General features: G+C 38.1%; 2 protein-coding genes across 8 annotated transcripts; both read left to right on the top strand.

Annotated features, from left to right (window-relative positions):
- The first annotated feature begins 7,823 nt into the window (after positions 1-7,823).
- Positions 7,824-10,609, top strand: LOC133739867 (pentatricopeptide repeat-containing protein At2g15820, chloroplastic). The gene is made up of 2 exons (XM_062167682.1): positions 7,824-8,435; positions 8,546-10,609. Exons 1-2 carry the CDS (start codon positions 7,911-7,913, stop codon positions 10,424-10,426), a joined length of 2,406 nt encoding a protein of 801 aa, XP_062023666.1. The 5' UTR covers positions 7,824-7,910; the 3' UTR covers positions 10,427-10,609.
- Positions 10,610-13,363: 2,754 nt separating this feature from the next.
- On the top strand, positions 13,364-20,692 carry LOC133738524 (upstream activation factor subunit spp27-like). 7 transcript variants are annotated; one of them, XR_009860152.1, is made up of 9 exons: positions 13,364-13,871; positions 15,533-15,644; positions 15,756-15,930; positions 17,324-17,477; positions 17,962-18,076; positions 18,206-18,377; positions 19,085-19,135; positions 19,270-19,365; positions 20,420-20,692. XR_009860152.1 is itself a non-coding variant. In XM_062166082.1 (9 exons), exons 1-8 carry the CDS (start codon positions 13,528-13,530, stop codon positions 19,336-19,338), a joined length of 1,173 nt encoding a protein of 390 aa, XP_062022066.1. In that variant the 5' UTR covers positions 13,365-13,527; the 3' UTR covers positions 19,339-19,365; positions 20,430-20,692. The 7 variants fall into 7 exon arrangements, 4 of the variants coding, with proteins under 4 accessions (XP_062022066.1, XP_062022065.1, XP_062022064.1 ...); XR_009860151.1 differs by having other exon boundaries at positions 13,365-13,871; positions 19,082-19,135; positions 20,430-20,692; XR_009860150.1 differs by having other exon boundaries at positions 13,365-13,871; positions 19,082-19,135.
- The last annotated feature ends 3,554 nt before the right edge of the window (positions 20,693-24,246 follow it).

The following is a 24,246-nucleotide window of genomic DNA, read 5'->3' as shown; positions in this document are numbered from 1 at the left end:
TTGGTTGGTATACTGGGAGGCAATAGACAAATTATTGCTTCCCAATAATCTATTGACTCTATGTTATTATTTGTGGAAATTATGTTTTTGATAGCTGATACGTTTATTTGTGTTTATAGAGTGGAAATGTAGTGTACTATGTTGGTCTATTGGGGAGCAATAGACATATTATTGCCCCCCGGTAATGTGATTTCAATGCCGACTCGCTCATGAAGTTTCTTCTTCCAGACCAAAAAAAAAAAAAAAAAAAAAGAGAGAACACTCTTCACCGCCTCGGTTGCCGCGACTCACTGAGTCCACAACTCGTCGCCCGAGTCATCGATCCTTTCCTCCTCAACCACCACTCTCTCGCTCTCGTCTTCTTCAACTGGGCTTCTCAGCAGCCCTCCTTCTCCCACACCTCCACCACCTACCAATCAGTCCTCAAGTCTCTTTCTTTTTTCCGCCAATTTTCCGTCATTGATGCTCTGCTCAAGCAAGTAAGAGCCCAGAGAATCGGCCTCGATGCATCGGTCTATCGCTCCGTGATTGCTTCACTCATCATAGGAAAGAAAACCCACAATGCCTTTTTGGTGTTCGGCGAGGTTGGGATTGATGATATTGGGCATGAGATTTGCAACTCACTCTTGGCTACTCTGGCTTCTGATGGGTATTTGGAGCATGCCCAGAAGGTGTTTGATGAAATGACTCTGAGAGCTGTGCCTGTGAGCACCGCTGGATTTGGTGTGTTTGGAGTCGGATTTCTGACGTAATTCCAGCGACGGTGGAGAGAGAGAGAGAGAGAGAGAGAGAGAGAGAGAGAGAGAGAGAGTCTGGGAGGTGAGAGGCTGAGGGGAGTCGAGTGAGAGAGAGAGGAGGGGAATGAGGGCAATTTTGTCAAACACTGTTAGATTGGGTAAATGGGGTTAAAAAACTCTTGGTGGAGTAAGTGGGCAATATTTGGCCAAAAATTGGGTAAGTGGTCACGGTCCCTTAATTTTTCTCTATTTTATGGAAAACTAAACTTCTTTTTTTTTTTTTGGTAAACAAAACTAAACTTCTTTTGCTCCAACAGATTCCCTATAACTATCCATATTTTAGGGATAGTGAGGAAAGAGAAAACCAAATTCCCTAAATTTACAGCAATCTCTAAAATTTTAGAGAAAAATTGTGGATTTTAGAGATTGCTATAAAATAGGGAATCTGTTGGAGTTGGAGAAGAAAAATAGGCTAAAGCTTTGACTTTTGCTTCCAATTGCTGTAAAATAGGGAATCTGTTGGAGTTGGAGAAGAAAAATAGGCTAAAGTTTTTACTTTTACTTTCCTATAATACAGAAATTATAGGGAAGTTGTTGGAGTTGCTGTAGTCACCTTCATTATGGCATCATGATGACTAAACTAGATGAAACACCAAGTTCCTGATAGTGGTAAAAGTAAATACAGAGACATATCGCACAAGCTATGCGTTAAAATAAGTAGACCTAGTGCAATCAAATAAATAGTTAGCAAATTCTTCTATGCACTGACAGTGAAAGTGAACTAACAAATTCAACATATTTCAGCTATTGATATTTATAGACAACTCTTTTTTTTAAATAATAAAAAATTATACTTGATATCATCCGACTGTCCATTTCTGTTTGTGCAAGTAAACGTCGGTGCATTGAATACTCTAAATAATGTGCTAGCTAGTGATGATAATTCTTGTAAAATAAACTGCACAGAGGTTGACAAAAGTACTTAACATTTCAAAGAGATGACGACCGACTACAAATGCCGCCAATCACCTGACGTAGCCGCTGATTAATACCAACTCACGACAGGTCGACAGGACCACTGCTACCCAAATGGATGGATGTACTCTTACCACCAACGACAGTCAATGAAGCTTGATAAGATCTAAGAGAATCGAGCCACCGTCACTTTCTTGAATCCTAGATCTCTTCTCTTTCTTATTTTTCTTTACTTGATATAAATGTAAGTATTTGTAAATAGTTTTTTATTTGCCAAATTTAACGATAGTGTTAAAAGTAAAAACTAAATACAGAGACATACCTACGCGTTTGAAAAGTAAATTCACTAGTACAATCACACAGATAGTGTGCTAGCTAGTGATGATCTTGTAAAATGAACTATTTAGAGATTGACCAAAAATGCTCGGACGTTCCAAGGAGATGACGAACAACTGCAAATGCTGCCAATCACCTGACGTAGACGCGAATAATTACTCAATACCGACTCATAATAAGACCACCGTTGCTCAAAGGAAACACGTACTACGAGGAGAAACCCTCTCAACCCTAGCCGTCACCTTAGAAAACCCTAGCCTTGCCGGAGATTCGTTTCTTTCCAGTCCGTCCTATGCAGTAGTTCAAGATCCTTGCTTGGAACTGCCGAGGGCTGAATAATATAGAGACCCAGGATGCACTCGTCGACTTAGTCAGGAGACAAAACCCTAGTCTGGTGTTTCTTTCTGAGACGTTGGCCTCACTGGATCTGTTGACGACTGTTCGCCCTAAGATTGGCTTTGATGGAGTTGTGTGTGCTCCCAAGGATGATGATTGTCGTGGACTGGCTTTGTTTTGTCTCAAAGAAACTCCAGTTCATTTTCGAACGTATTCTCCTAATCATATTGATGCAGAGGTAGGGGTTGTAGGATCTGTAGGTGTTTTTCGCTTTACTGGCCTTTATAGAGTCGCTACTGCAGCTAATCGTACCACTACTTGGGACCTCCTTCGGTTGTTAGCCTCCCAACTCCATCTTCCTTAGATGGTAGTTGGAGACTTCAATGAAATCCTGAGTCGTGAAGATAAATCAGGAGGCCCTCCTCGTGGTGCAGCCCAGATGAATCGATTCAGACAAGCACTTGTGGATTGTGATCTGATAGACATGGGGTTCGTTGGGTCACGATTTACGTGGTCCAATCGTTTCACCAAGGAGCGGCTCGATCGTGCGGCTCGATCGTGCTTGTCAAACAGTTTCTTGGAAAGAACTATATCCTTTCTCTAGGGTTATCACCCTCCCTCTTAGTCACTCAGATCGACAGATCATTGCCCTATTCTAGTAGAAGTTAATCCGAAACCAGTTACTCTGCATCGCAGACCTCGATCCTTTCATTTTGAGGAGATGTGGGTACCTCATCCTGAGTGTTCAAAGGTGGTGGAACAAGGATGGATGCTTCCCACCTCAGGGGACTCGATGTTACAGGTTGGACGAAAGATCCAACATACAGGGCAACTTTTTATGAGTTGGAATTCTAGGGTTTTCCAACAGCGACAAACTGAAATGAAATTGATAGAAGGTAAACTGGGGGAGTTGATGAAGCGTGGTTTTGAAGATGGACATTTTGACGAACAGAAAGCGTTACAATTTCGCTTGAATGAATTGCTCACTGCTAATGAAACTTATTGGAGACAAAGATCCAGAGTTCAATGGTTGAAAGAAGGTGACCGTAATACTGCTTTTTTTCATAGAAAAGCTTCGAATCGTAGATGTCGAAATCGGATCAAAGGACTTTCTAACGAAGCAGGCCAATGGTGTTCTAAACCTGAGGAAATCGCAGACATTTTGATACGGTACTATGAGGAGATCTTTCAAGCTGGCAGGTCGGATCCTATAGCCCTTAACACGATCCTAAATTGTTTGCAACCTAGGGTTTCTGCGGAAATGAACGCAGACCTTACTGCCCCTTATTCTGATGGTGAGATTAAGCGGCCACTATTTCAAATGCAGCCTTCTAAATCGCCGGGTCCTGATGGCATGTCTCCTTGTTTCTTTCAGAAATTCTGGAATGTGGTTGAAAGGGATGTTTGTATGGCAGTTCGTGAGGTGTTGGGTACAGGTCAGATTGCTCAAGAGTCCAATTTTACTCACCTTACTCTCATTCCAAAGATTAAGGATCCCAAACTCCCTTCAAACTTAAGGCCTATAGCATTATGTAATGTGGTGTATAAGATTGCCTCCAAGGTTCTGGCTAACAGACTCAAGGCGATCCTCCCTCATGTTATCTCTCCTCTGCAAAGCGTGTTTGTTCCAGGTAGACTCATATCGGATAATACTTTGGTGGCAACCGAAGTAGCTCATTTTATGAAGAAACTTCGTTGACAGGCTGAGGGTTTCTTTTCTTTAAAACTCGACATCTCCAAAGCATATGATCGACTTGAATGGACGTATTTAGAGGCTATTTTGCTCAAATTGAGGTTTTGTCGAAGTTGGGTGGAAGTTGTCCTCTCCACAGTCAAGTTGGTTAGTTATTCTATTTTGTTCAATGGCTCACCTACGGGTTTTATCTTGCCTTCGAGGGGTATCCGACAAGGGGATCCCTTATCCCCATACTTGTTTATTCTGTGCGCAGAGGGACTTTCTGCACTTATTTCCTCTCGTGTTCAGAATGGTATCATTAAAGGTCTCACTATGACTCCTACAGCTCCTACTATTCATCATCTTTTATTTGCAGACGACAGTTTTTTGTTTGGAGAAGCTTCAAGCCGTGAATGTCAAGCTTTTAAACAGGTACTATCCATCTATGCAAGAGCTTCTGGTCAACATATTAACCTACAGAAATCTAGTGTTGTTTTTAGTGGTAATGTTAGCCAGCGAGTCAGGACTTCTTTAGCCTCTATACTCGGAGTGCAGTGTGTTGAAGAGCATGGCTTGTATTTGGGTTTGCCTATCCATGTTGGACATAACAAGAAGGACATTTTTGCCTACTTGAAAGAGAGGTTATCCAAGAAACTCATTAGTTGGCGGTCAAAAATATTGAGCTCAGGAGGTAAAGAATTACTCATTAAAGCTGTAGCCCAAACTTTGCCTAATTATGTGATGAATTGCTATGTTTTGCCAAAGTCCATGTGTGATGATTTACAGCAACTCTGTTGTCAATTTTTCTGGGGAAGTACAGATGATAAAAGAAAAATTCATTGGAGGTCTTGGGAGAGGATGTGTCTCCCTAAGGACAAAGGAGGTATGGGGTTTAAACACCTGCATTCGCACAACTTAGCCATGCTCTCGAAACAAGGCTGGAGGCTTCTTACCAACCCGGATTCTCTTGTGGCCCGAGTCTTCAAAGCAGTGTATTATCCGTTTGGCTCTTTCCTAACAGCTGATATGGGTGACCGGCCTTCATACTCATGGAGAAGTCTTATGGAGGCAAGATCGGTCTTGCAAGCAGGCTTGTTGTGGCGTATTGGCAATGGCCAATCAGTTAGAATTTGGGAAGATGAGTGGATCCCTAATGTCTCTCATTACTCTTTATCACGACCCTCGGACTCGGTTTTTGAGACAGTCTCTGACTTGATTAATCATGATTCATTGTCATGGGATATCCCTGCAGTTCACTCTTGCTTTGAACCTTCTGTTGTGGCACAAGTCTTGGCAATTCCTCTAAGTAGGCGCTTTGAAAGAGATAAGCCTGCATGGAAGCTCGATAAGAAAGGTTACTTCTCGGTCAAATCTGCATACAAAATTGCATGTGACTTCTCTCTCGGTAATTTATGTGCCTCAGCCTCCACGGGGGATCCATATGGTCCTATATGGAAAGCTTTGTGGAAAGCACAGGTTCCTAGCAAAGTTGCCATATTTGGCTGGAGAGCTATTCACAATCTCCTTCCCACACGATCTGCTTTATCCTTGAAGGGTTACACGGGTACAATGCAGTGTGTTATGTGCTCTACCCATGTGGAAACTTTAGAGCACTTACTCTGTCATTGTAGCTTTGCGCGTGAGATCCTTGGTGCACCGCCTTTCTCTATTCCCATTTCATCCTTGTGCTGGAAAGATTGGATCTTGGATAGAGTCTTGTCACTATCTTCAGGGGCCTTTGACCAGCTACTAGTGATGCTTTGGAGTATTTGGAAAAACCGTAACGATAAGCTATGGCATGATCATGTTCAACCGAGTGCTACTCTGGTGGCCAAGGCTATGGCTTGGCATGAGGAATATCTACAGGCTAACTGCTCTACTAGTACTCATTCTCATCGTCGTCCTAAGCCCCGTAAAGAATGGGTTGCCCCAGATGGTGAGTGTTTGAAACTTAATGTGGATGGAACGTTTCTACCTTCGATTCCGTATGGTGGTACGGGAGGTGTGATCAGGAACTCTCATGGACAGTTTATTGCTGGCTTCTCATTCCGAATGGATTTTGTTAGCTCACCCTTACATGCTGAGTTGCTTGCCTTGAAGAATGGGCTGGAATTGTTGCAGGCTATGAGTATTACTCGTGCTATACTATTGAAAGTGATTGTTTAGTCGCAGTGCAGACTATCAATTCCTTAACCCCAGACCTCTCTCCTTTGGGTGCATTGATCGTGGATATTCAAGGACTGCTAGCTGCCAACATGGACGTCCAACTCTCACATGTTCCTCTTCAGGCTAACACTGTGGCACATAGGTTGGCTAATTATAGTTTTGAATGTAATGTTCATCTTGAATGGTTCTCTATTGCTCCAGAGTTCATCCTGGATGCTCTTTTGTACTATTTCAATCGTATCTAGTAATAAAATCTCCTCTTTTCCTCAAAAAAAAAAAGACCACCGTTGCTCAACTGGATTGACGTACTCTCTCAAAATTTAAAAAAAAAAAATTGAGCCACCGTGTCTCAAAACCTCGATCTCTTTCTTCTTTTTGTTTCTTTATTTGATGTAAATATAAAGTTAATTAATATAAAAAATGAAGTATTCGTAAATATATATATTTTTTTAAATTTGATGATACAGAATCAACTTGTTACATCTCAAATTTATAGTCTACACATTATTGTTACTTTAAGGATTGAACTATCGATGCTATTCTTAATCTACCTCCATAAACTCAACTCCACCTCCTCACAATCAAAATAGTCATTGCTAATCTCAACTTTGACCTAAAAAATTGTCAAGCTAAATCTAAACGTTGATGGGTATTGGACCGTGAAGGCGATCTTTGCCACTCACTCAAACACTGACATCGACTTGCAATGTCGAGCCTATATTGCACTGCCTCTACCAACTAGCAAGAAGATCAATGAGCTCATCTTTCACTTCTGATTATAGTTTTTAGTAACGTGTTTTTTTTTTTGAAGAGAAGAGAAGAGAATTTATAGTAACGTGTTGGTAAAACTAAAAATACATGCTTTTTCTTTTTAAGTCTAGGCTCTTTTAAAGCAAAAAGCATAAACTCTCTCAGCCTAACTAATGGAAGCAACTTATTTCTTACTATAGCACTTTTAGTTTCAAGTTACCGAACACTTTGTCATTGTTCTTAGTACTATAAGCCTTTTTAAAAATTCAGTTTACCAAACACTCAATTATTTTACTTATTAGTCACTTATTCTTATGTCATAGCACAAGTCAGTTTATCTTATTTGCATAGCCATACCAAACTGGCCCTATATCACAAGAGAGAAGATGTTTATTACTCTACACAAGGCATGAAATCTTGAGGTGCAACTTGCCTTTTATGACAGTTCCTTACTGTAATACGATCCCAGCTCATTTCGAGAGACTTCTGAGAGTCTCTCAGAGAGACGTACTGTTTTGTAAGTAGCTGATCAAATAATTCTCACACTTGCTGTGAGACAAGGTTGTGTAAAATTTAAGAAGAAACTTTTCATAAAACAGTCAGACCAACAAATTCATCTGACTATCTAATAGAACATAACCATATGTATGACTGACTGTATGATTAAAAAGAAACTTATGGTATTTTGGATTTTTCTTGCCCCAAAGTGTTTAATTTGTGATTTTTATGTTTTTCTGAAATATGATTGGTGAGGCGTGACAAAACAGCTCAACTCAAAATTTTCTTTTGTCTATAGTATTGAGATAATATTGGGTAAAATTGGAAATTTGTGACAACCATATGCAATCCATCAAGCCTTTCATTTCCCCCAGGTAATTGAAAAACCCTCTCATCCCCAAAACCCTCTCCTAATCCCAGCACAAAATTTCACAGACATGCTTCTGAGCACAGCTCCTGACCTCACCCTTTCCACTCTCACTCTAACCCACTCCTCCTCCTCCTCCTCCTCTCCCCTCCCCTTCTTCCGCTCCCTCACTCTCTCCCCCACTCCCCACCGCCGATTCTCCTCCCCACCCATCATCTCCGCCCTCCAATTCCGCCGCCCTCACGCCCTCCCCGCCTCCACCGCTCTCGTCCAACACCTCCCGCCCGAGGAGGACGACCACGATTGGGATTCCAGCAATGTCGCCCAGAGCGACGCCTTCGATTTCGAGAGGTGCTTCGCCTCCACCGACCTCAAGTACCTCGCCTCGCCCAACCTCGAGGTTCGCGAGCTCGATGAGCTGCCGGAGCAGTGGCGGAGGTCCAAGCTCGCTTGGCTCTGTAAGGAGCTGCCGTCGCATAAGTCCGGGACTTTGATTCGGATTCTCAATGCCCAGAAGAAGTGGATGAGGCAAGAGGACGCCACCTATGTCGCCGTGCATTGTATGCGAATTCGCGAGAACGAAGCCGGATTCCGGGTAAGTTTCGGCGCAGCTTTCGCTTCCGCAATTAAGCTAAGTAGATATCTTGTTTGTGGCATGGAGTTAGTTTGAGTTTTTTTTTTTTTTTTTTTGAAAAATGTGTGTAGGTGTATAAATGGATGATGCAACACAAGTGGTACCGATTTGATTTTGCTCTTGCTACCAAGTTGGCGGATTACATGGGGAAAGAGAGGAAATTTGCGAAATGTAGGGAGATATTTGATGATATAATTAAGCAGGGGCGTGTGCCTAGTGAGTCTACATTTCATATATTGGTTGTTGCATACCTTAGTGCTCCGGGTGAAGGTTGCTTGGAAGAAGCGTGTAGTGTTTACAATCGAATGATTCAGCTCGGAGGTTACCAGCCCCGGCTTAGCTTGCACAATTCTCTGTTTAAAGCTATTGTGAGCAAACCAGGGAGCTCTGTGAAACCTTACCTCAAACAGGCCGAGTTTATATTTCATAATTTGTTAACAACTGGACTTGAGATTCACAAGGACATTTACAGTGGCTTGATTTGGTTACATAGTTATCAGGATACTGTCGATACAGAGAGGATGACATCGTTGAGGAAAGAGATGCAAGAAGCAGGGATTGAAGAGGGCAAAGAAGTGCTTGTGTCTATCTTGAGAGCGTGCTCAAAGATGGGGGATGTGGAGGAAGCAGAGAACACTTGGCTCAGACTTCTCCGTCTTAATGTAGGTCTTCCGTCACAGGCGTTTGTTTATAAGATGGAAGTGTATGCAAAGGTTGGAGAACCCAAGAAGTCTTTGGAGATATTCAGGGAGATGCACGAGCACTTGGGTTTAGCCAATGTTGTGGCATATCATAAAGTCATAGAAATTGTCTGTAAAGCTAAAGAAATTGAACTTGCAGAATCCCTCATGGCAGATTTCATCAACACTGGTTTGAAGCCTTCCATGCCAGCTTATATAGATCTAATGAACATGTACTTCAACTTGAGCTTATATGACAAAGTGGAATCAGCCTTCTCCCAATGCCTTGAGATATGTCGACCTAGCAGAACGGTTTACTGTATATTCTTGGATTCTTTGGTGAAAGTTCGTAATCTTGATAAAGCTGAGGAGATATTTGACTACATGCAGAGTAATGGGGCAATAGGTATTAATGCCCGTTCCTGCAATACCATATTAAGTGGATACTTGTCAGCTGGAGATGATTTCAAGGCAGAGAAAATATATGGTCTGATGTGTCAGAAGAAATATGATGTTGATCCTCCATTGATGGAAATAATCAACTCTTTCTTGAGTTTGAGAAAGAAACAGGTTAAGAGACATATAAGCATGACACTGAGCAAAGAACAACGAGAGATATTAGTAGGTCTACTGATGGGTGGTTTGCAGATCGAATCAGATGACGACAGAAAGAATCACATGATCCGTTTTGAGTTCAGTGAGAATTCCAGCGCGCATTCTGTTTTGAGGAGACATATATATGATCAATACCATGAATGGCTCCATCCTTCGTGCAAGCCCAGTGAGAATACTGAGCACATACCGTATAAATTTTCCAGCATCTCACATTCTTATTTTGGTTTCTATGCCGACCAGTTTTGGCCCAATGGCCGGCGGATGATTCCCAAACTAGTCCACCGATGGCTCTCACCATGTGTTCTTGCATACTGGTATATGTATGGGGGCTACAGGACTGCATCAGGAGACATATTGCTGAAAATAAAGGGAAGTGAGGAGGGTGTTCAGAAGATTGTCAGAACCTTGAAGGCAATGTCTCTGGAGTGCAAGGTGAAGAGGAAGGGGAGAGTATTTTGGATAGGTTTCCTGGGAAGTAATTCTACACTGTTCTGGAAACTAACGGTACCTTACATTCTAGATGACTTGAAACATCTTCTAAAATCGGATGGGGAAAGCTCAGAGAACAATACAGTTGAAAATGAAAACATCAACTTCGCTAGTGGGTCTGACACCGATGAGAATGCCTCTGATAATAGTGATGATGATAGGAATTAAATTGTAGTGCATCATTAGTCATTCTGGTATTCAATTCTGCCAGTACAAGGGCTTTCCTTGTCACCTACTGGAGTTGTATATACAAGGTTCACAGAGAATAGATGAGTCTATAATGATTTTGTAATGCAACTAAATGATCTCTGTTGGATCCTTTTGTTCTAGAATGGTTTGATCTTTTCTGTAGTGATTGCTTTTCTTGCTAAGCAGGCTTGGATGTATGACAACTTTAGGTTTCTGAAGGCATTTCCTTGTTGATTGAACAGATAGATTCTTTGCTGCATACAATGGTTTTTGACTTTACGTTTGGATATATGACGAAAGTATGGGAATGAGTGTTCTTCTCTATTAACTTTGGAATCGAGTTTCTTCATTAGTAACTTGGGAACCAGGTTTCTTCTTAGCTTAACAGATCTTTCCTGAACATACGTTTTTGTATTTAAATTAAATTGAAAAGGGCCCATCCACTAGTGTGCAAGTGTTGATTCAACATGTGATGTGTCCCATCGCAGTTTTGCCATTCGGCTCTAGGATATAGTGATTCAAGCTCGCATATCAGTTACTCAGTTAGTATAAAATTCAACTAGTATGATGTGTGTGTATATATATATTTTTTTTGTTTAGAAGAAAAAAATACAAAACTACAACCGAAAATCTGTAGAAACACCACAACTAAATTGGTCAAGATTAAAAGCCGAGGATGCCAATAGAGGAAAACTGTTCCTTTAAATGAACTAGTATGATGGTATGAAACCTACTATTATTCAGTTCATTTTGACGATACAATTTGAATAAAAAATAGCTAGAAAATGTGTTGCATTAATATTTTAGCTGTCATCAACATTGTTCTTTAGCCAAAGAAAAATATTTGGTATGAGACTACCAAAGTTGTGTATAAAAAATAAAAACTCATAATAAATCATCAAAAAAGTTGATTATGATAAAAAGCAAAACATAAATATAAAAAAAAAAAATTGAAGAAGTCAATGCGGGAAAATTTTAATTTTTTTTTTTCAACAATAGCACATGATGGTGTGATGCTAATAGTAAGAATATTTAGAAGTCTTAGAGGAATTGAAAAATAAAAAACAAAGACTTCAATGAATTTTTTTTTTTTTTTTAACAATAGCACATGCATCACATTGAAGGTACGAGGCTAATAGTAAGAACATTTAGAAGTTTCAGAGGAATTGAAAAACAAAAAACAATGGCCTCAATGAAATAGTTTCTAAACTAAAAGGAACCTTAGATAAATTTTTGTATAAAGGAAACCCTACTTTTTCCCTGGCATTGCAATTTCAAGTAGTACAGGGGCATTACTGCAAGGATAGAGAACCGAAAGAAACCAACAAGGATTTTCAACCAAAAACTAACCTGATGTAAAGGACAAACTTGTCATCTGAAAATTAAAAAAAAGATGAAAACTTCAATGAAATCCATCTGAAAACAGAAAAATTATACTGATGAAGGAGAATCAAAGAAGCCTAGTTTCAATTCTCCCCAAAGTTCACACCTACCCATCATTTTCTCTCCAATCTTTTCCACATGATTCATGCAAAGATTTGAATTTTGGGAGAGAGAGAGAGAGAGAGAGAGAGAGCTTGATACGACAATAATCGACATGTGTATTTTCTTTGTTTGGATAAAAAGCATCCTAGTTGGATTGTTGACGCCCCAGTATTCCTTTTCGAGTCATAGATTTTGGCTCTCTTTAAATTAGGACCTCACTTCTTCATGTTTTTTCAGTTTTCAGTTTTTCACCGGTTTGGGGGCCGTACCCAAAGATTGGGAGAGCATATGTCCAAAACAGTATCACAAGGGTACAAGTGTCCAAAGTAAGCAATGTTCCAAAGGTTATTGTGATTTTGGAAGCCTTTGTTGGAGCTGCTTCTACAATCCCCACTCCAATTTGCTTTACACCTTGTGTTTTATTTATTTTTTGACTCATTTTTGCATTTTGTATGTTAAAGCTTTGTAGCTTGAAAATATGGGTTTGTTTAGTTAATGACTTTTTAAACATACCCATTGTCGTTAGGTTTAATTTTGCTCGATTACAATAAACTTACATACTCATTAGTTTGCTTGCATATCTTTCTTTTTAACCGCCACACACTTTTATGTTTAATTTCAGTGCATTTTATCTTTCTTTTTTTCTATTATCTTTGTGGATTGTAAATTTTCATTTAGGACACATAAATTGGTAATGGTAATAGTTTTTTTTTTCTTTTGACATGAAAACTTAATAAAAAAGACTAAACAAAAAAACCTAAGGCTACCAAAGTTGAGGAGCCAAATCTATTAGCATGATATGCGACAGTAAAAAGCCTTATGGTCCAAAAATCATAAAACTATCATTTATTGTTTACTACAAAAATTCAATTCTATTGTATGTAAAGTTAGTGAGTTATCTATACTATTATTAAGAGAAGAGAGTTTGTCAGCCAAAGCAGAAAAATTTTACTAAAATATCCCTCAAATATTAAAAAAACATTTGAACTAAAATATTTGAGAAAAACAAAATGGTCAATTTACAAATAAAAGAAAAACAAAAAAAAAATTAACAAAAAAAATCAAAAATCAAAAATAAAATATGTGCAGTAATTTTATTTACATTCTGTTGAATAACTTCCAACGTAATTATCCACACTCATAGGGTGTGTTTGGAGTCTAGTTCTATTGTATGTAAGGACAATAGTATCTCTTATTTTGGTTCTTTTATTTAGTTATTTGGGTTGGTAGCAACAATTTGAAGTTTTAAACCTTCGAAGTAACTATTTAGTTATTTACTAATTTTTTGGTCTATTAATGATATTTAGTAGACCGGTTTGTAAAGAGACTTTTGATTATTTAAAAAATAAAAAATAAAAATGGGTTGAGTGCAGAGAGTAAGCTTTTTTCAATTCCAGAAATACCCTCCACCCGTCTGCACGCCACGCTTTTCTCTCTCCACCCAATATTACCGTTTTTGGATACTTTCTTTCTTCCTTTCTTCTTCTTCTTCTTCTACATTTCTCCTCTTCTCACAGGCTCCACTTGCATGAGAGACGCCATTTTCTCTCAACTCACAAACCACCGCCGACCACCGCCGCCGGAAACTGAATCCCATGGTATCGGAATCGGACCTCCTGACCCGGCTCCGGGAAATCCTCAGCTCTTCCGACCTCGACACCGCCACCGCCGGCAGCGTCCGCCGCGAGCTCGAGAAACATTTCGGGGCCGATCTATCCGACCGGAAAGCCTTTATCAGGGACCAAATCGACCTTTACCTCGAGAGCCAGGTCGCCAATCCCCAGGACGACGAAGACGATGCGGCGGCGGCCCCGGAGGAGGTCGGTGAAGGCTCCGAGAATGCCGAGCAAAACGACGACGTTAAAGTAGAAGATGATGTTGAAGAAGAAGATGAAGAAGATGATGAGGAACCAGTAGGCAAAGCTAAACGGAAAAAAGCGTGAGTCTTTATTTACTTGTTTTCATTTTAATTTTAATTTATTAATTGCATTGAGGTTTCTGTAATTTGGGCTTTTTTTTGGTTGCTGGGAAAATGGGGTTAGCAGGCAGGAAAGAAATTTTGATGTTTTGGGCGAATGAGGAAAGGAGCTGACTTTTTTTTTTTTTTTGGTTGGATTTATTGGGTCCCGCGTGATTAGAAATGTGCCTTCTTTTCTTGTTTTTTTTTTTTAATTGAAAGAAGGCTAGTGAATAATCAGTTGGAGTAAATGCAAGATGGGAGTTCGATTACTTTAATGATATTGTGTGTGTCCAAATATAGGTTTTCTTTATTGCCTTATCTATTGGTTGGCTGAGAATTTCTATTGAATGTCTAGTTTTTTTGTTCACACGATGAATGTAATTAGTGGTCTCTTAACTGATGTCAAGATTGCATTGCATTGTGTTGAAGTTTGTTCACTGTTTCACTAGTTAGTGCAGAATTACACTGAAAAGAGGAGCCATTAACATTTGCTTCTCCCCTGAAAGTTGTACGTAAAACGAGGATACGACCCTGCATATTAATGAACTTTTCATTGTTTCTATCAAAGGTGTGTGTGTGTGTGTGTGTGAAGCCTTAAACCTCATTGCTCACAAACTCACAATTATTAGATTCTAATATCTAAAAGTTGTAAATTTACTGCTGTCTGTCTTGTGGTCTCATTCAGCTGAAAGGGTCCTAAAATCTTTGGAGTATACATTTTTAAACAGTGTATATTTAGACTTTAATGGTTTTCTCAAAAAAAAAAGAAAAAAGAAAAAAAGAAAGACTTTAATGGGGTAGTGAACGACAAGCCACTGGGTTGGAGAGACACTTAGTGAAGTTTATTCTAGACAGTGAATTGGAGATGACACTGCTGTCAGTTCAGATTCTGTTGCTTTCCTTAAAGAATCCACCGTCAGCCCCCCTTTAGTATCAGTGACATTGTTTATAGAGATATGGCCCTTAAAGTCCACCTGAACATGTATAATGAGTTCTGCTTGATTGTGCTCTTGCTTGTATGTCCAGAAATCTGCTGATACTGAAATTTAGCTTTTACTATTACTATTATTTATTCAATCACTATATGAAAGGAAAGGATTTGAACCTCCTAATGTGACTGACAAGTTGATGATATTGTGCTTTATGCACAGGGCTAGGACTACGTTGACAACATTAATCTGCAACACCAACAAACCTTCATTCCTATTGTTCGAAGAAAAATATATATTTTATTGGGAAAGCCTTGTTCGAAGAAAAATATATATTTTATTGGGAAAGCCTTGATGATGGTATTTGCATTCATCTTTAAGCTATTCGTCCGTTTGTGGACTTTCTCAGAAAGAAAGTGATAACCTTTTAGAAAACAACAACAAAAAAAAAAAAAAATTTCAATGAAATACAAGTTTCACAACCTTGTTTTCTACTTTGCTTTGAGTTGCGTTTGCTTTGAGTTTCATAACTTTGCTTTGAGACCTAGTATGATTGCAATTTTTTTGATTGGTTGCCATCAGAATCAATGTGCATCTATATGGTATCTGTTGTTTCTTCAAAAGAAATAGGATATGGCTGATAAAAATTTATGATGCAATCTAAGATAATGGTACTGTCACTTTTCTAAGTTATTTTATATTGCCAAATAGACCCAAGAAGGTGGACAAAGGAGGTGCAAAACGAGGTGGCTTTAAAACAGTATACAGCCTGTCTCCACAACTTCAAGTAATTGTTGGAGAGCCTGAAATGGCCAGACCAGAGGTACAGTATATTAAGTTCTTGAAATTTTCTGTTGTTGTCCATTTTTGCATTTTGATTGTGGCAGAGATTCTGGAATCACAATGTGATACTTAGTCCCTCCTTCGGTTTTAGGTAGTGAAGAAACTTTGGGCTTATATCCGGGAAAAGGATTTGCAGGACCCAAAGAATAGGCGGAACATAAGATGTGATGAATCACTACATGCCGTTTTTCGTGTTAAGTCTATTGATATGTTTAAAATGAATAAAGTCCTGTCCAAGCATATATGGCCGCTAAACAGGGAAGATGGTATGTCCAGAATTCTCTACCCCGACCTTCTGGTGACATCTATGTGACTCAATTATCTTTGTTCACAATGTTAACTTATCTTTATTTTCTTGGTACTTTGAACATTCAATTGCATATAGCTTTCTGCTCAAGCATATACTATACTAGGTTTAGTTGTCTTCTGGTACCTTAAATGTGACTGTATTTTCCTTCGTTGAGTTTCATTGTTGCTCTTAGCTTGATCATGAATATGGTTATAAGTGTGTGCATATATATTGTAACTTGATATGCATTTCAACGCCTCTAAACTTCTAGGTGCATTCAGTTAAAAATTTAAAATACAGAACACTTTTCTTCCACTATTACTCAAAAAGGACAGGTAATCTCACACACCTTCTATTATCTAGTTTAAGACTGATTTTATATTATGTATTTACAAGAAATTAACTTATGATAGGATGGATCCTTCGCTTCTATTTGTTTTTCATTGGATCATATCCATTTCAGTTGTCATTGGGAATGTGATTAGTTTTTATTCAATAAACAGAAAGTATATTCATACTTTTCTTCTTTCTGTTCTCTCTTCCAGCACATTCCATGCATCTTTTGAAACTTGGTGGATGGGTTGTCTTGCTAATTTACTTGGCAAGCAATCCCTTTCTCCCAAATTCATGTCATTTTCCTGTAGCTGTTTCAGAACAGGAAACCTCTGCTGCTACTTTTTCTCTAATCCTACTTAATATTCTACATTGTTCTTACTGGAAATTTGCTTTTTGGGGTTTTAGTAATGTAGAAGTCAATATTGTTCTACATTGTTCTTCCTTGTTTCCAGATTAGATTCACATGCTAATATTATGTGGACTTTTGTGCACACTACCAAACACATCTTCGGTTATACATACTAGGCAGAGGCATAATTGTATTTGATCATGCAGGTCAAAATGTATGAAAAATTTAAATTAGAAATGAATACACTGGTAATAAATGTACAGTACAGTATTCTTACTAAGCATCGGGAGAGTTTGTTTTCTTTTTTTGTCCTTTTCTTATTTCAGAGTACAGACAGTTGCAAGCTACAACATGAGTAATGTCTTAATTAAATATTGGGTCTTTTATTTTGTGTTCTTTATGTTTTCTATGGAGCATGATTTATTTTTGTGTTGTAGGTTATGATGAATTTCGTGGCTGGGATATGATAAACTTATCCTTGTTCTGAATTTATATTTCATTCCCCTAATTGCAACTTCATCTGCCACAAAAAAGGCTTCAAAATCGAATCTTTTTATGTAATTAGTGTTCTTTTCTTTCCAGTAAGTTGTAATGCTCTTATCAATTACCTTGTATATGTCACACTGATGTTGCATTACCTAGTATATGTTTGAGAGTTTAACAACATAACATCATTAAACCTCAGAACCTTTAAAGAAAATGAAGAAAGGGGAAGACAGTGATCACTCTATCTCCGAAGGAGATCTAAGTAATGTAGAGGAACAAGAGGTTGAAGAAGAAGAAGAAGAAGAAGTGAAGAAAGAAAAAGGCAGTAATCGAAAACAGACCAAGAAACGGAGGTTAGTTTAAATAACATTATGTCCTGTCCTGGTAGAGATTTTCTTGCATTTGACCTTCTCATTGTGTATTATATATTTTATATTTTTTTGTTAAACAGGTGAAAGGTTAGTCTTTGATTTGGAACTCCTAGGGATCTAATCATAAGTTAGTCTTTATTGATTCAGTGAGTGAGACTTAAAATTGTAACTCTAATCCAAACAACAAATTTAGTATCATATTATTTACTTGCTCAGAAGATTACACTTGTAGAGTTGTTTTGTGATAACTTGAATTTGAGTATCATATGAATTTAAGTATCATATTGTGTACTTGCTTAAAACAAAGTACCACCTTTTCTGCTGTTTCTGTAATGGATATGTTGTGGGTCACATTAGATAGAATCCATTCCATATTCATATGATCATCAATGTCTATTGGATGGTTTTACCCTGGTTCGCGGTTGGCTGGTCTTTATTTTTTCTCATGTATCATCTTATCAAGTAGGTCTGCTAAAGTGGATAAAGAAGTCAAGAAAAGGGGAGGTGGCTTTACCAAGTTATCAAGCCTTTCTCCAGAACTTCAAAAAATCACTGGAGCGTCAGAATTGGCTAGAACAGAGGTATTACATTATAATTGAATAGTTTTCATGCCCTCTTTGGAGAGGAAAAATAATGGCTGAAGAAGTGCAACTGCTTAATGTATAATATGACAACTCATTCCTCTACCAACCTCTTCTTTTCCTGATTAGGTTGTCAAGAAGCTTTGGAACTATATCCGGGAGAACAATTTGCAAGATCCAAATAATAGGAGAACTATAATATGTGATGAGCTGTTCCGCACCCTTTTTGATGTCGATTCTATCGATATGTTTCAAATGAATAAAGCTCTGTCCAAGCACATATTGCCTTTAAATCAAGAAGGTATCTAATAGAAACCAGTTATTTTAGATTTATGAAAAGTCCAAGTTTAAATAGTTCCTTTTTTTTTCCTGTGATTGTATGTTGGAGTTTGTTCAGCAATAGCAGTTTCATTTCATCTAATAACGCTCAGGATTCTGGTTCCTAGTGTGAACTCCTGGCTAATAGTGATCATGTGCAGGGCACTTTAACAATAGGTTTCCACAGACCTAATTCGAGTAGATTAAAAAGTTCTGTCCAAATTTTGGTTCATTTCAATACACCTGCAGATTTGTATGAAATTGGACGAGAACCTAAAATCGAATGCTGAAATTGTAGACGGAGTTATGAGCATTCCTGAACAATGTATTGGGTGGTTTTTCCAGAAGGGAAGGACTAATTTAGTATTGTGCTTGCTTTATTTGGTGGATGGAACCTGGCAAAGAATGTCTCCATAGATTTTACCTACAGCCAATACCCATTTACTTCATCTCCAACAATCAACATGAGTACTTGACATGCTCTAAAAGGGACCATTTATCTGTATGGGTTGCTTTCAGTTAGTTTATATGTCAAACAAAAAAAGTGGTATCTTTCTCAAGGAAAATTCTTAAAGGATTTTACCTGGTCATTGAAGTGTATTCCATGCTATTTATGTTATGCTGTTGAGTTGTATCTTCTCCTTTTGAAATTCACTTGAGTAGTAAATTGTATCACTTGTAATGCAGCAGCTCTAGACAACACTTCACAAACAGAGAAGCAGTCTGAACATGAGCAAGAAGGTAAGATACATGACTTTCTGTCTTAGATTATCAAATCGTGCGTGCTTGGTGCTAGCATAATGTTTGCAAATAAAATAGCAAGAAATGAACTTAGGTCTTTCAGTTATGAACTTGTGTTAATAACATAGTATTAGCATCAATTTCAATATTCAGATTCAGATGAAGCTGACCGCGACGAAAAACGGCAGAAGAAGGGAGACTAAGAGTACATAAGACAAAATGATCCGCAGGTATGACAATGTGGTTCTTGGTTTAACTGTCTATGCTCTCACGAGATCATGCTATCTGATGATATGAATCTTTTTGTGCCTCACTTCGAATAATATATGAAAATCCCAGTTGATGACCAAATGAACCTCCACCCCACAATTATTTAGGTAATTGTAAATTCACAAAGTTTCATGGCCATAGTGTCTTATTTTGCTTCCTTGAGTTCATTGACGCCAGAAAGACAAGCCTATTTTTCTTGCTATCTGTTTTTTGATAAGTTAAAGATCATTTGACATGGAGCCTGTAATGGGATGCTTGCCATACATTGTGTTTGCAACATGTTTCTGTGCATGTACTCTACCTTCTGTTACCCATCCTAATATTTTCCAATCTTGTTATTTTCTTCATGAATTATAGCTCATGACATTGACATAGACACACTTCCACTGCATGGTTGTGCAAATTGCTTTGAAAGATATTTAAGACATAAGGATAGAAAGGCTAGTAAAGTCCAGTGAATGAAGGTTGTGCATGCATATTAGGCTGATAAACTTAAGCAACTAGGGCTTGGAAAATCCAATTAGAAGTTAATCTTGAGCTTAATGAGTCATGATATCATCGAATCATAATTCACTATTTGGTAAAGTGTTCCTTTCGCCTGTTCCTGATTTTGAAGTAAAAAAGATCCTGAGTGAAGCATCCATTGGTTCTGTCTGCCAAATGTTGCTGGCCAACACACTTTTAGGCTATGATAGAGCTTGTCAACTTTTTGCCTACTGCTGATTCCTATATGGCTCCAGTAAAATATAGTACTAAGTTTTTGGATATAGATTCCTTGTTCACCGGTTTCTTCATTTCATCTTTGTTCTTGCTTTTTAATCTGACACCTGGTTTTATTGCCATTTCTTTCCCATAAGCTTGTCAACTTTTTGCCTACTGCTGATTTCTGGCTCCAGTAAAATATAGTACTAAGTTTTTGGATATAGATTCATTATTCACTGTTTTCTCCATTCCATCTTGGTTCTTGCCTTTTAATCTGACACCTGGTTTTATTGCCATTTCTTTCCCCTGAAGGAACCATCAGATAAGAAGAGAATGAGAATCATTTGTGATGATGTGCTAAGAACTTTCTGAGGTCGATTCGTTCATTGGCTTCTCATTCTCAAAGCTTTTAACTGCTTCTGACAGCTTAATTCATCAAAGACAGGACAGAATGATGCTGAGTTGTAAATACTTTAGCCCAAAGTGAAGAGGGCATTTTTGAACAACTCAATATCCTCTCCATAGCGTTGTAATCTTTAATGTTCTGAACATCTTTCTAAAAATGAAAGTAGAAATTTTGATGAACTCTGCAGCTCTCATCTGCTTAAGTTTTGAACTCAGTTTCTTGGTGTCATTTATCCTGTTTAATCTTTTTTTTGCATGAATTTAGTAGTGGCTTAGCAAGTGGTTCTTTTCCATATATTTTTTTGGAATAAGAGTATCAACCTTACTGATTGTGTGGGGATTTATACTTTGGTGGTAATGAGCATGTACTCTCATACTCGAAGCTAAAGTTTGAGCCCCCCCCATTCCTGGACCTCTTTCGTAACTGAGGCAAGAAAACACAACCCGATTTTGGCAGAAGCCAGAATTACCACCAATAAAAGTGAATCAATAACCAGTTGGATAAATTTCGTTCTGTCATAGCATTTGCCTCAGAATAAGCATGAGATAACCATTGAATCCAGGTGAGCTATCAAGCATTTGATATCGGAACGAAACATTTCTCCTTGAATTAAGGGCATCTGAAAGACAAGATATTTTCTTCATCATTGACTTGATGACATTAAGCTTGTATATCACTAAATTTCACGGATTAGTTATACAATTTGAGACGTTACACGTGAAAAGACATATGAAGCATCTAAATCTATCAGTGACTTTTAATAAACAAGCTAGAATGAAAGTACAAGAACATTGCAGACAAACACAGTACATACAGTACTAAGCATTATGTTATCATAATCTCATTGAATACTTCAAATACTGGACACCCATTATGCTTTATTATTATATCTGATGACTTTGGGGACACAAACATGAAACACATAGAGTGAAGACGGGTACAACATATGAGAGATTCCTTATGAGTTTATGTAGTACAACGTACAAAAATATAAGCAGATGGTGGTGTGTAACTGTGTAAGGAAGGTCCCTTCTGGATACAAAGGGTGGTGTACTTCGTGAGACTATGGTCGAATTCGACGATTTTTTGGCCGATACCGTGCATTGCACTGATGATTTCAACTTTAGGTACTTCTAGCACCGAGACGGGACTGAAAACTCTCAATGATGCTACATCGATTGGCCTAGATCGATCGCGACGCAACGTTACCATCCTGCAGCTGAAGCAATGCCATCATCGGCATTACCCAAAAGAGAGGGAAAAGAGGAGAGTGAGAAGGGGAAAATGGGAGAGTAGTTCGTAGAAGACTGGTTCAATTAAAAACCTATGTCCTTACATGTCGAATCGTTGACCAAATGCTACTAATTCAATGGTGGCAACCAATCATGTTTCAGCAATTCTACGGGCCCAACTTTGTTTTAGATGTTGATCATTATATATAATTAAGAATTACTCGTACAGCTAATTCATTTGACATTACCAATCTGTTTAGTTATCACTTATCAGTTCGCATCATTAAATTCGGCTAACATCATATACCATACTTTTTTCTTTTTTTTTTTTCATCAACATGCCATCAAATCCCATCAAGTGAAAGGAAATGCTAAGTAGGGTTTCAATATGAACATGAGCCATAAGAGCATTTTTAGCAATGCTAGTTATATTTTAGTCAAATTTTAACTAAAGTAGCTAAAACGTCATTTTGGCTAGTCACTTTAAAAATATGTCTGCATGAGTTCTCTCTATTTTAACTAGATTTGAATTCCCTTTATATTATTTACTAAAGCAAGAAAAAATAGTTTAAGTCTATTTATAAATTACATAGAATTGCTTAAAATGAATGTTTTAAATTAACAAAAATAATAAAGAGTCTTATATGGCTCTCTATATTTAGGAGCGAGATAGCTAAAAGTTAAAATTGAGAGCTATTTAAGAGTCTAGTGCAGCTACTAACATTAAAAATAAAATAAAAAACTTAAACATGTTCTTCATAATAGCTAATGAGTCAAGATAGAGAGTCTGCTAAAAATATTCTAAAGACCTACTTATAACTCAAAGTCAGATCAACATATCCAAACATGCCATCTTAATTACAAAAACATGGAGCTCTACAATCTCCAGCACACTTTGAGGTGACAAAGATAATCACTGAACTAGCTGTAAGCTACAAAATGGTTGAGACCAGATGACGGCGTACCAACTGAATCATGACTCGGAATCGAAAAAGAAAAACATGCGCTCTAGCCTCTAGCCATCTCCACCAACATCGTATTAAACTCCAAACAAGATCGAGCACAAAGGCATAAACATTGATAATAAGACTATTTTGGCCATGGAGGAGAATAGTGATATGTTAAGGGCAACTCCAACAATTAGGTGCCATACCAGATTTCTTCCCATTATGAGACTTTAAGTCTCCAACAGCCCATTTTAGGGAGTCTCAAACCCAGAAATATAAGACTTGGTGCTATCCCAAGTCTCAAATTTGAGACTTTTTCAAAACCAAGACCCAGCTACAGTGGGCCGGGACCACAGATTCGACTGATCCAGCCCAACAAGAGTGAGACACGCTGGGGAGAGGAAATGTAGAAAACGCACTTGGATTTGAAGAGGGGAGGAAGCGCACGCCCTACAACGCCCTGGAGAGAGAAAAAACCTTGAATTCTGATATGCTCTAGTGGGTCCCGCAATCTGTTTGTGTCCCCTACCAACCGTTGGAACCCCCAACAATCATGAAATGAATGGCTGTGATCAGTCCATTTTGAATATGGACAGTTCCGATGTGGGGCTTTTTTTTTTTTTTTACTCAAATGGATCTATTTTGAATTTGAGGGCTCAGATTTGAGGGAAAAGAATTGATCAACGGCTCCTATTAAATAGAGGGTTATTCATTCCAGTTTTATTCAAAAAAATAAATAAAAAAATAACCAGAAAATTGTAGAAAAAAAATCTACAAGTTGAAACAATAATTAATTTTTTTAATACAATATTCATAAACATTATACTCAAATTATATTTTAATCAAGAATAGTGAAAATAACACCCCTATATAGCACCTCATTGTTGGAGATGAGAATTGAATCCTATATAAATAGTGCAATAAGGGGTGCTAAAATGAAAATAACACCCCCAAATAGAATTTCTTGTTGGAGTTACCCTAACAGAGAAAAAGAGGGTGAAAAAGGAGGGAGGGGTGGTGTGGAAGAAGAAAGAGAGTGGGAAGGGAACCGAAGCAAAACTGGAATTATGGAAACCGACAGAAGACAGAATCTTGAGGGGTGGGGGCCCACCATTTATTCTGGGGGGAAATGTTATAAGCACCGCCGCTCGTATGCGGCGATCCGATTCCCACCCATCATGTCGCGCCACGAGTCCTCTTGGCCCAACCGACACCGCCCACGTTGCTCACACCGTACCGCGTACAGCCATCACTTTCTTTCCTTTCAAGTCAAGACGGAATCTCCATCTCCACCCACCACATTTTTCCTTTTTTAAATGTTTCTTTTTCTTTTTTAAATGGAGAAAAATTATAGACCATCCTAATTTTACCATATTGATATTTGAGCAATAAGTTTGCATGTATAGTAAACGTATTGAGCTAGCGTCCTTTTAGATTTTAATGAGTTTAGTTATTAGTTAGATAGATTATCTGTTATCCGTTTACTGTTTTTATGGTTTGATTATTCATAAAATCAACTCTATTAAAAAAAATTTTCGCATGTATATTTGAAAC

The sequence above is a fragment of the Rosa rugosa genome, chromosome 3, assembly GCF_958449725.1.
Source record: "Rosa rugosa chromosome 3, drRosRugo1.1, whole genome shotgun sequence".
Classification (NCBI taxonomy): domain Eukaryota; kingdom Viridiplantae; phylum Streptophyta; class Magnoliopsida; order Rosales; family Rosaceae; genus Rosa; species Rosa rugosa.
Note: the sequence above shows the minus strand (reverse complement) of the source record. Positions and strands in the feature narration are given on the sequence as shown.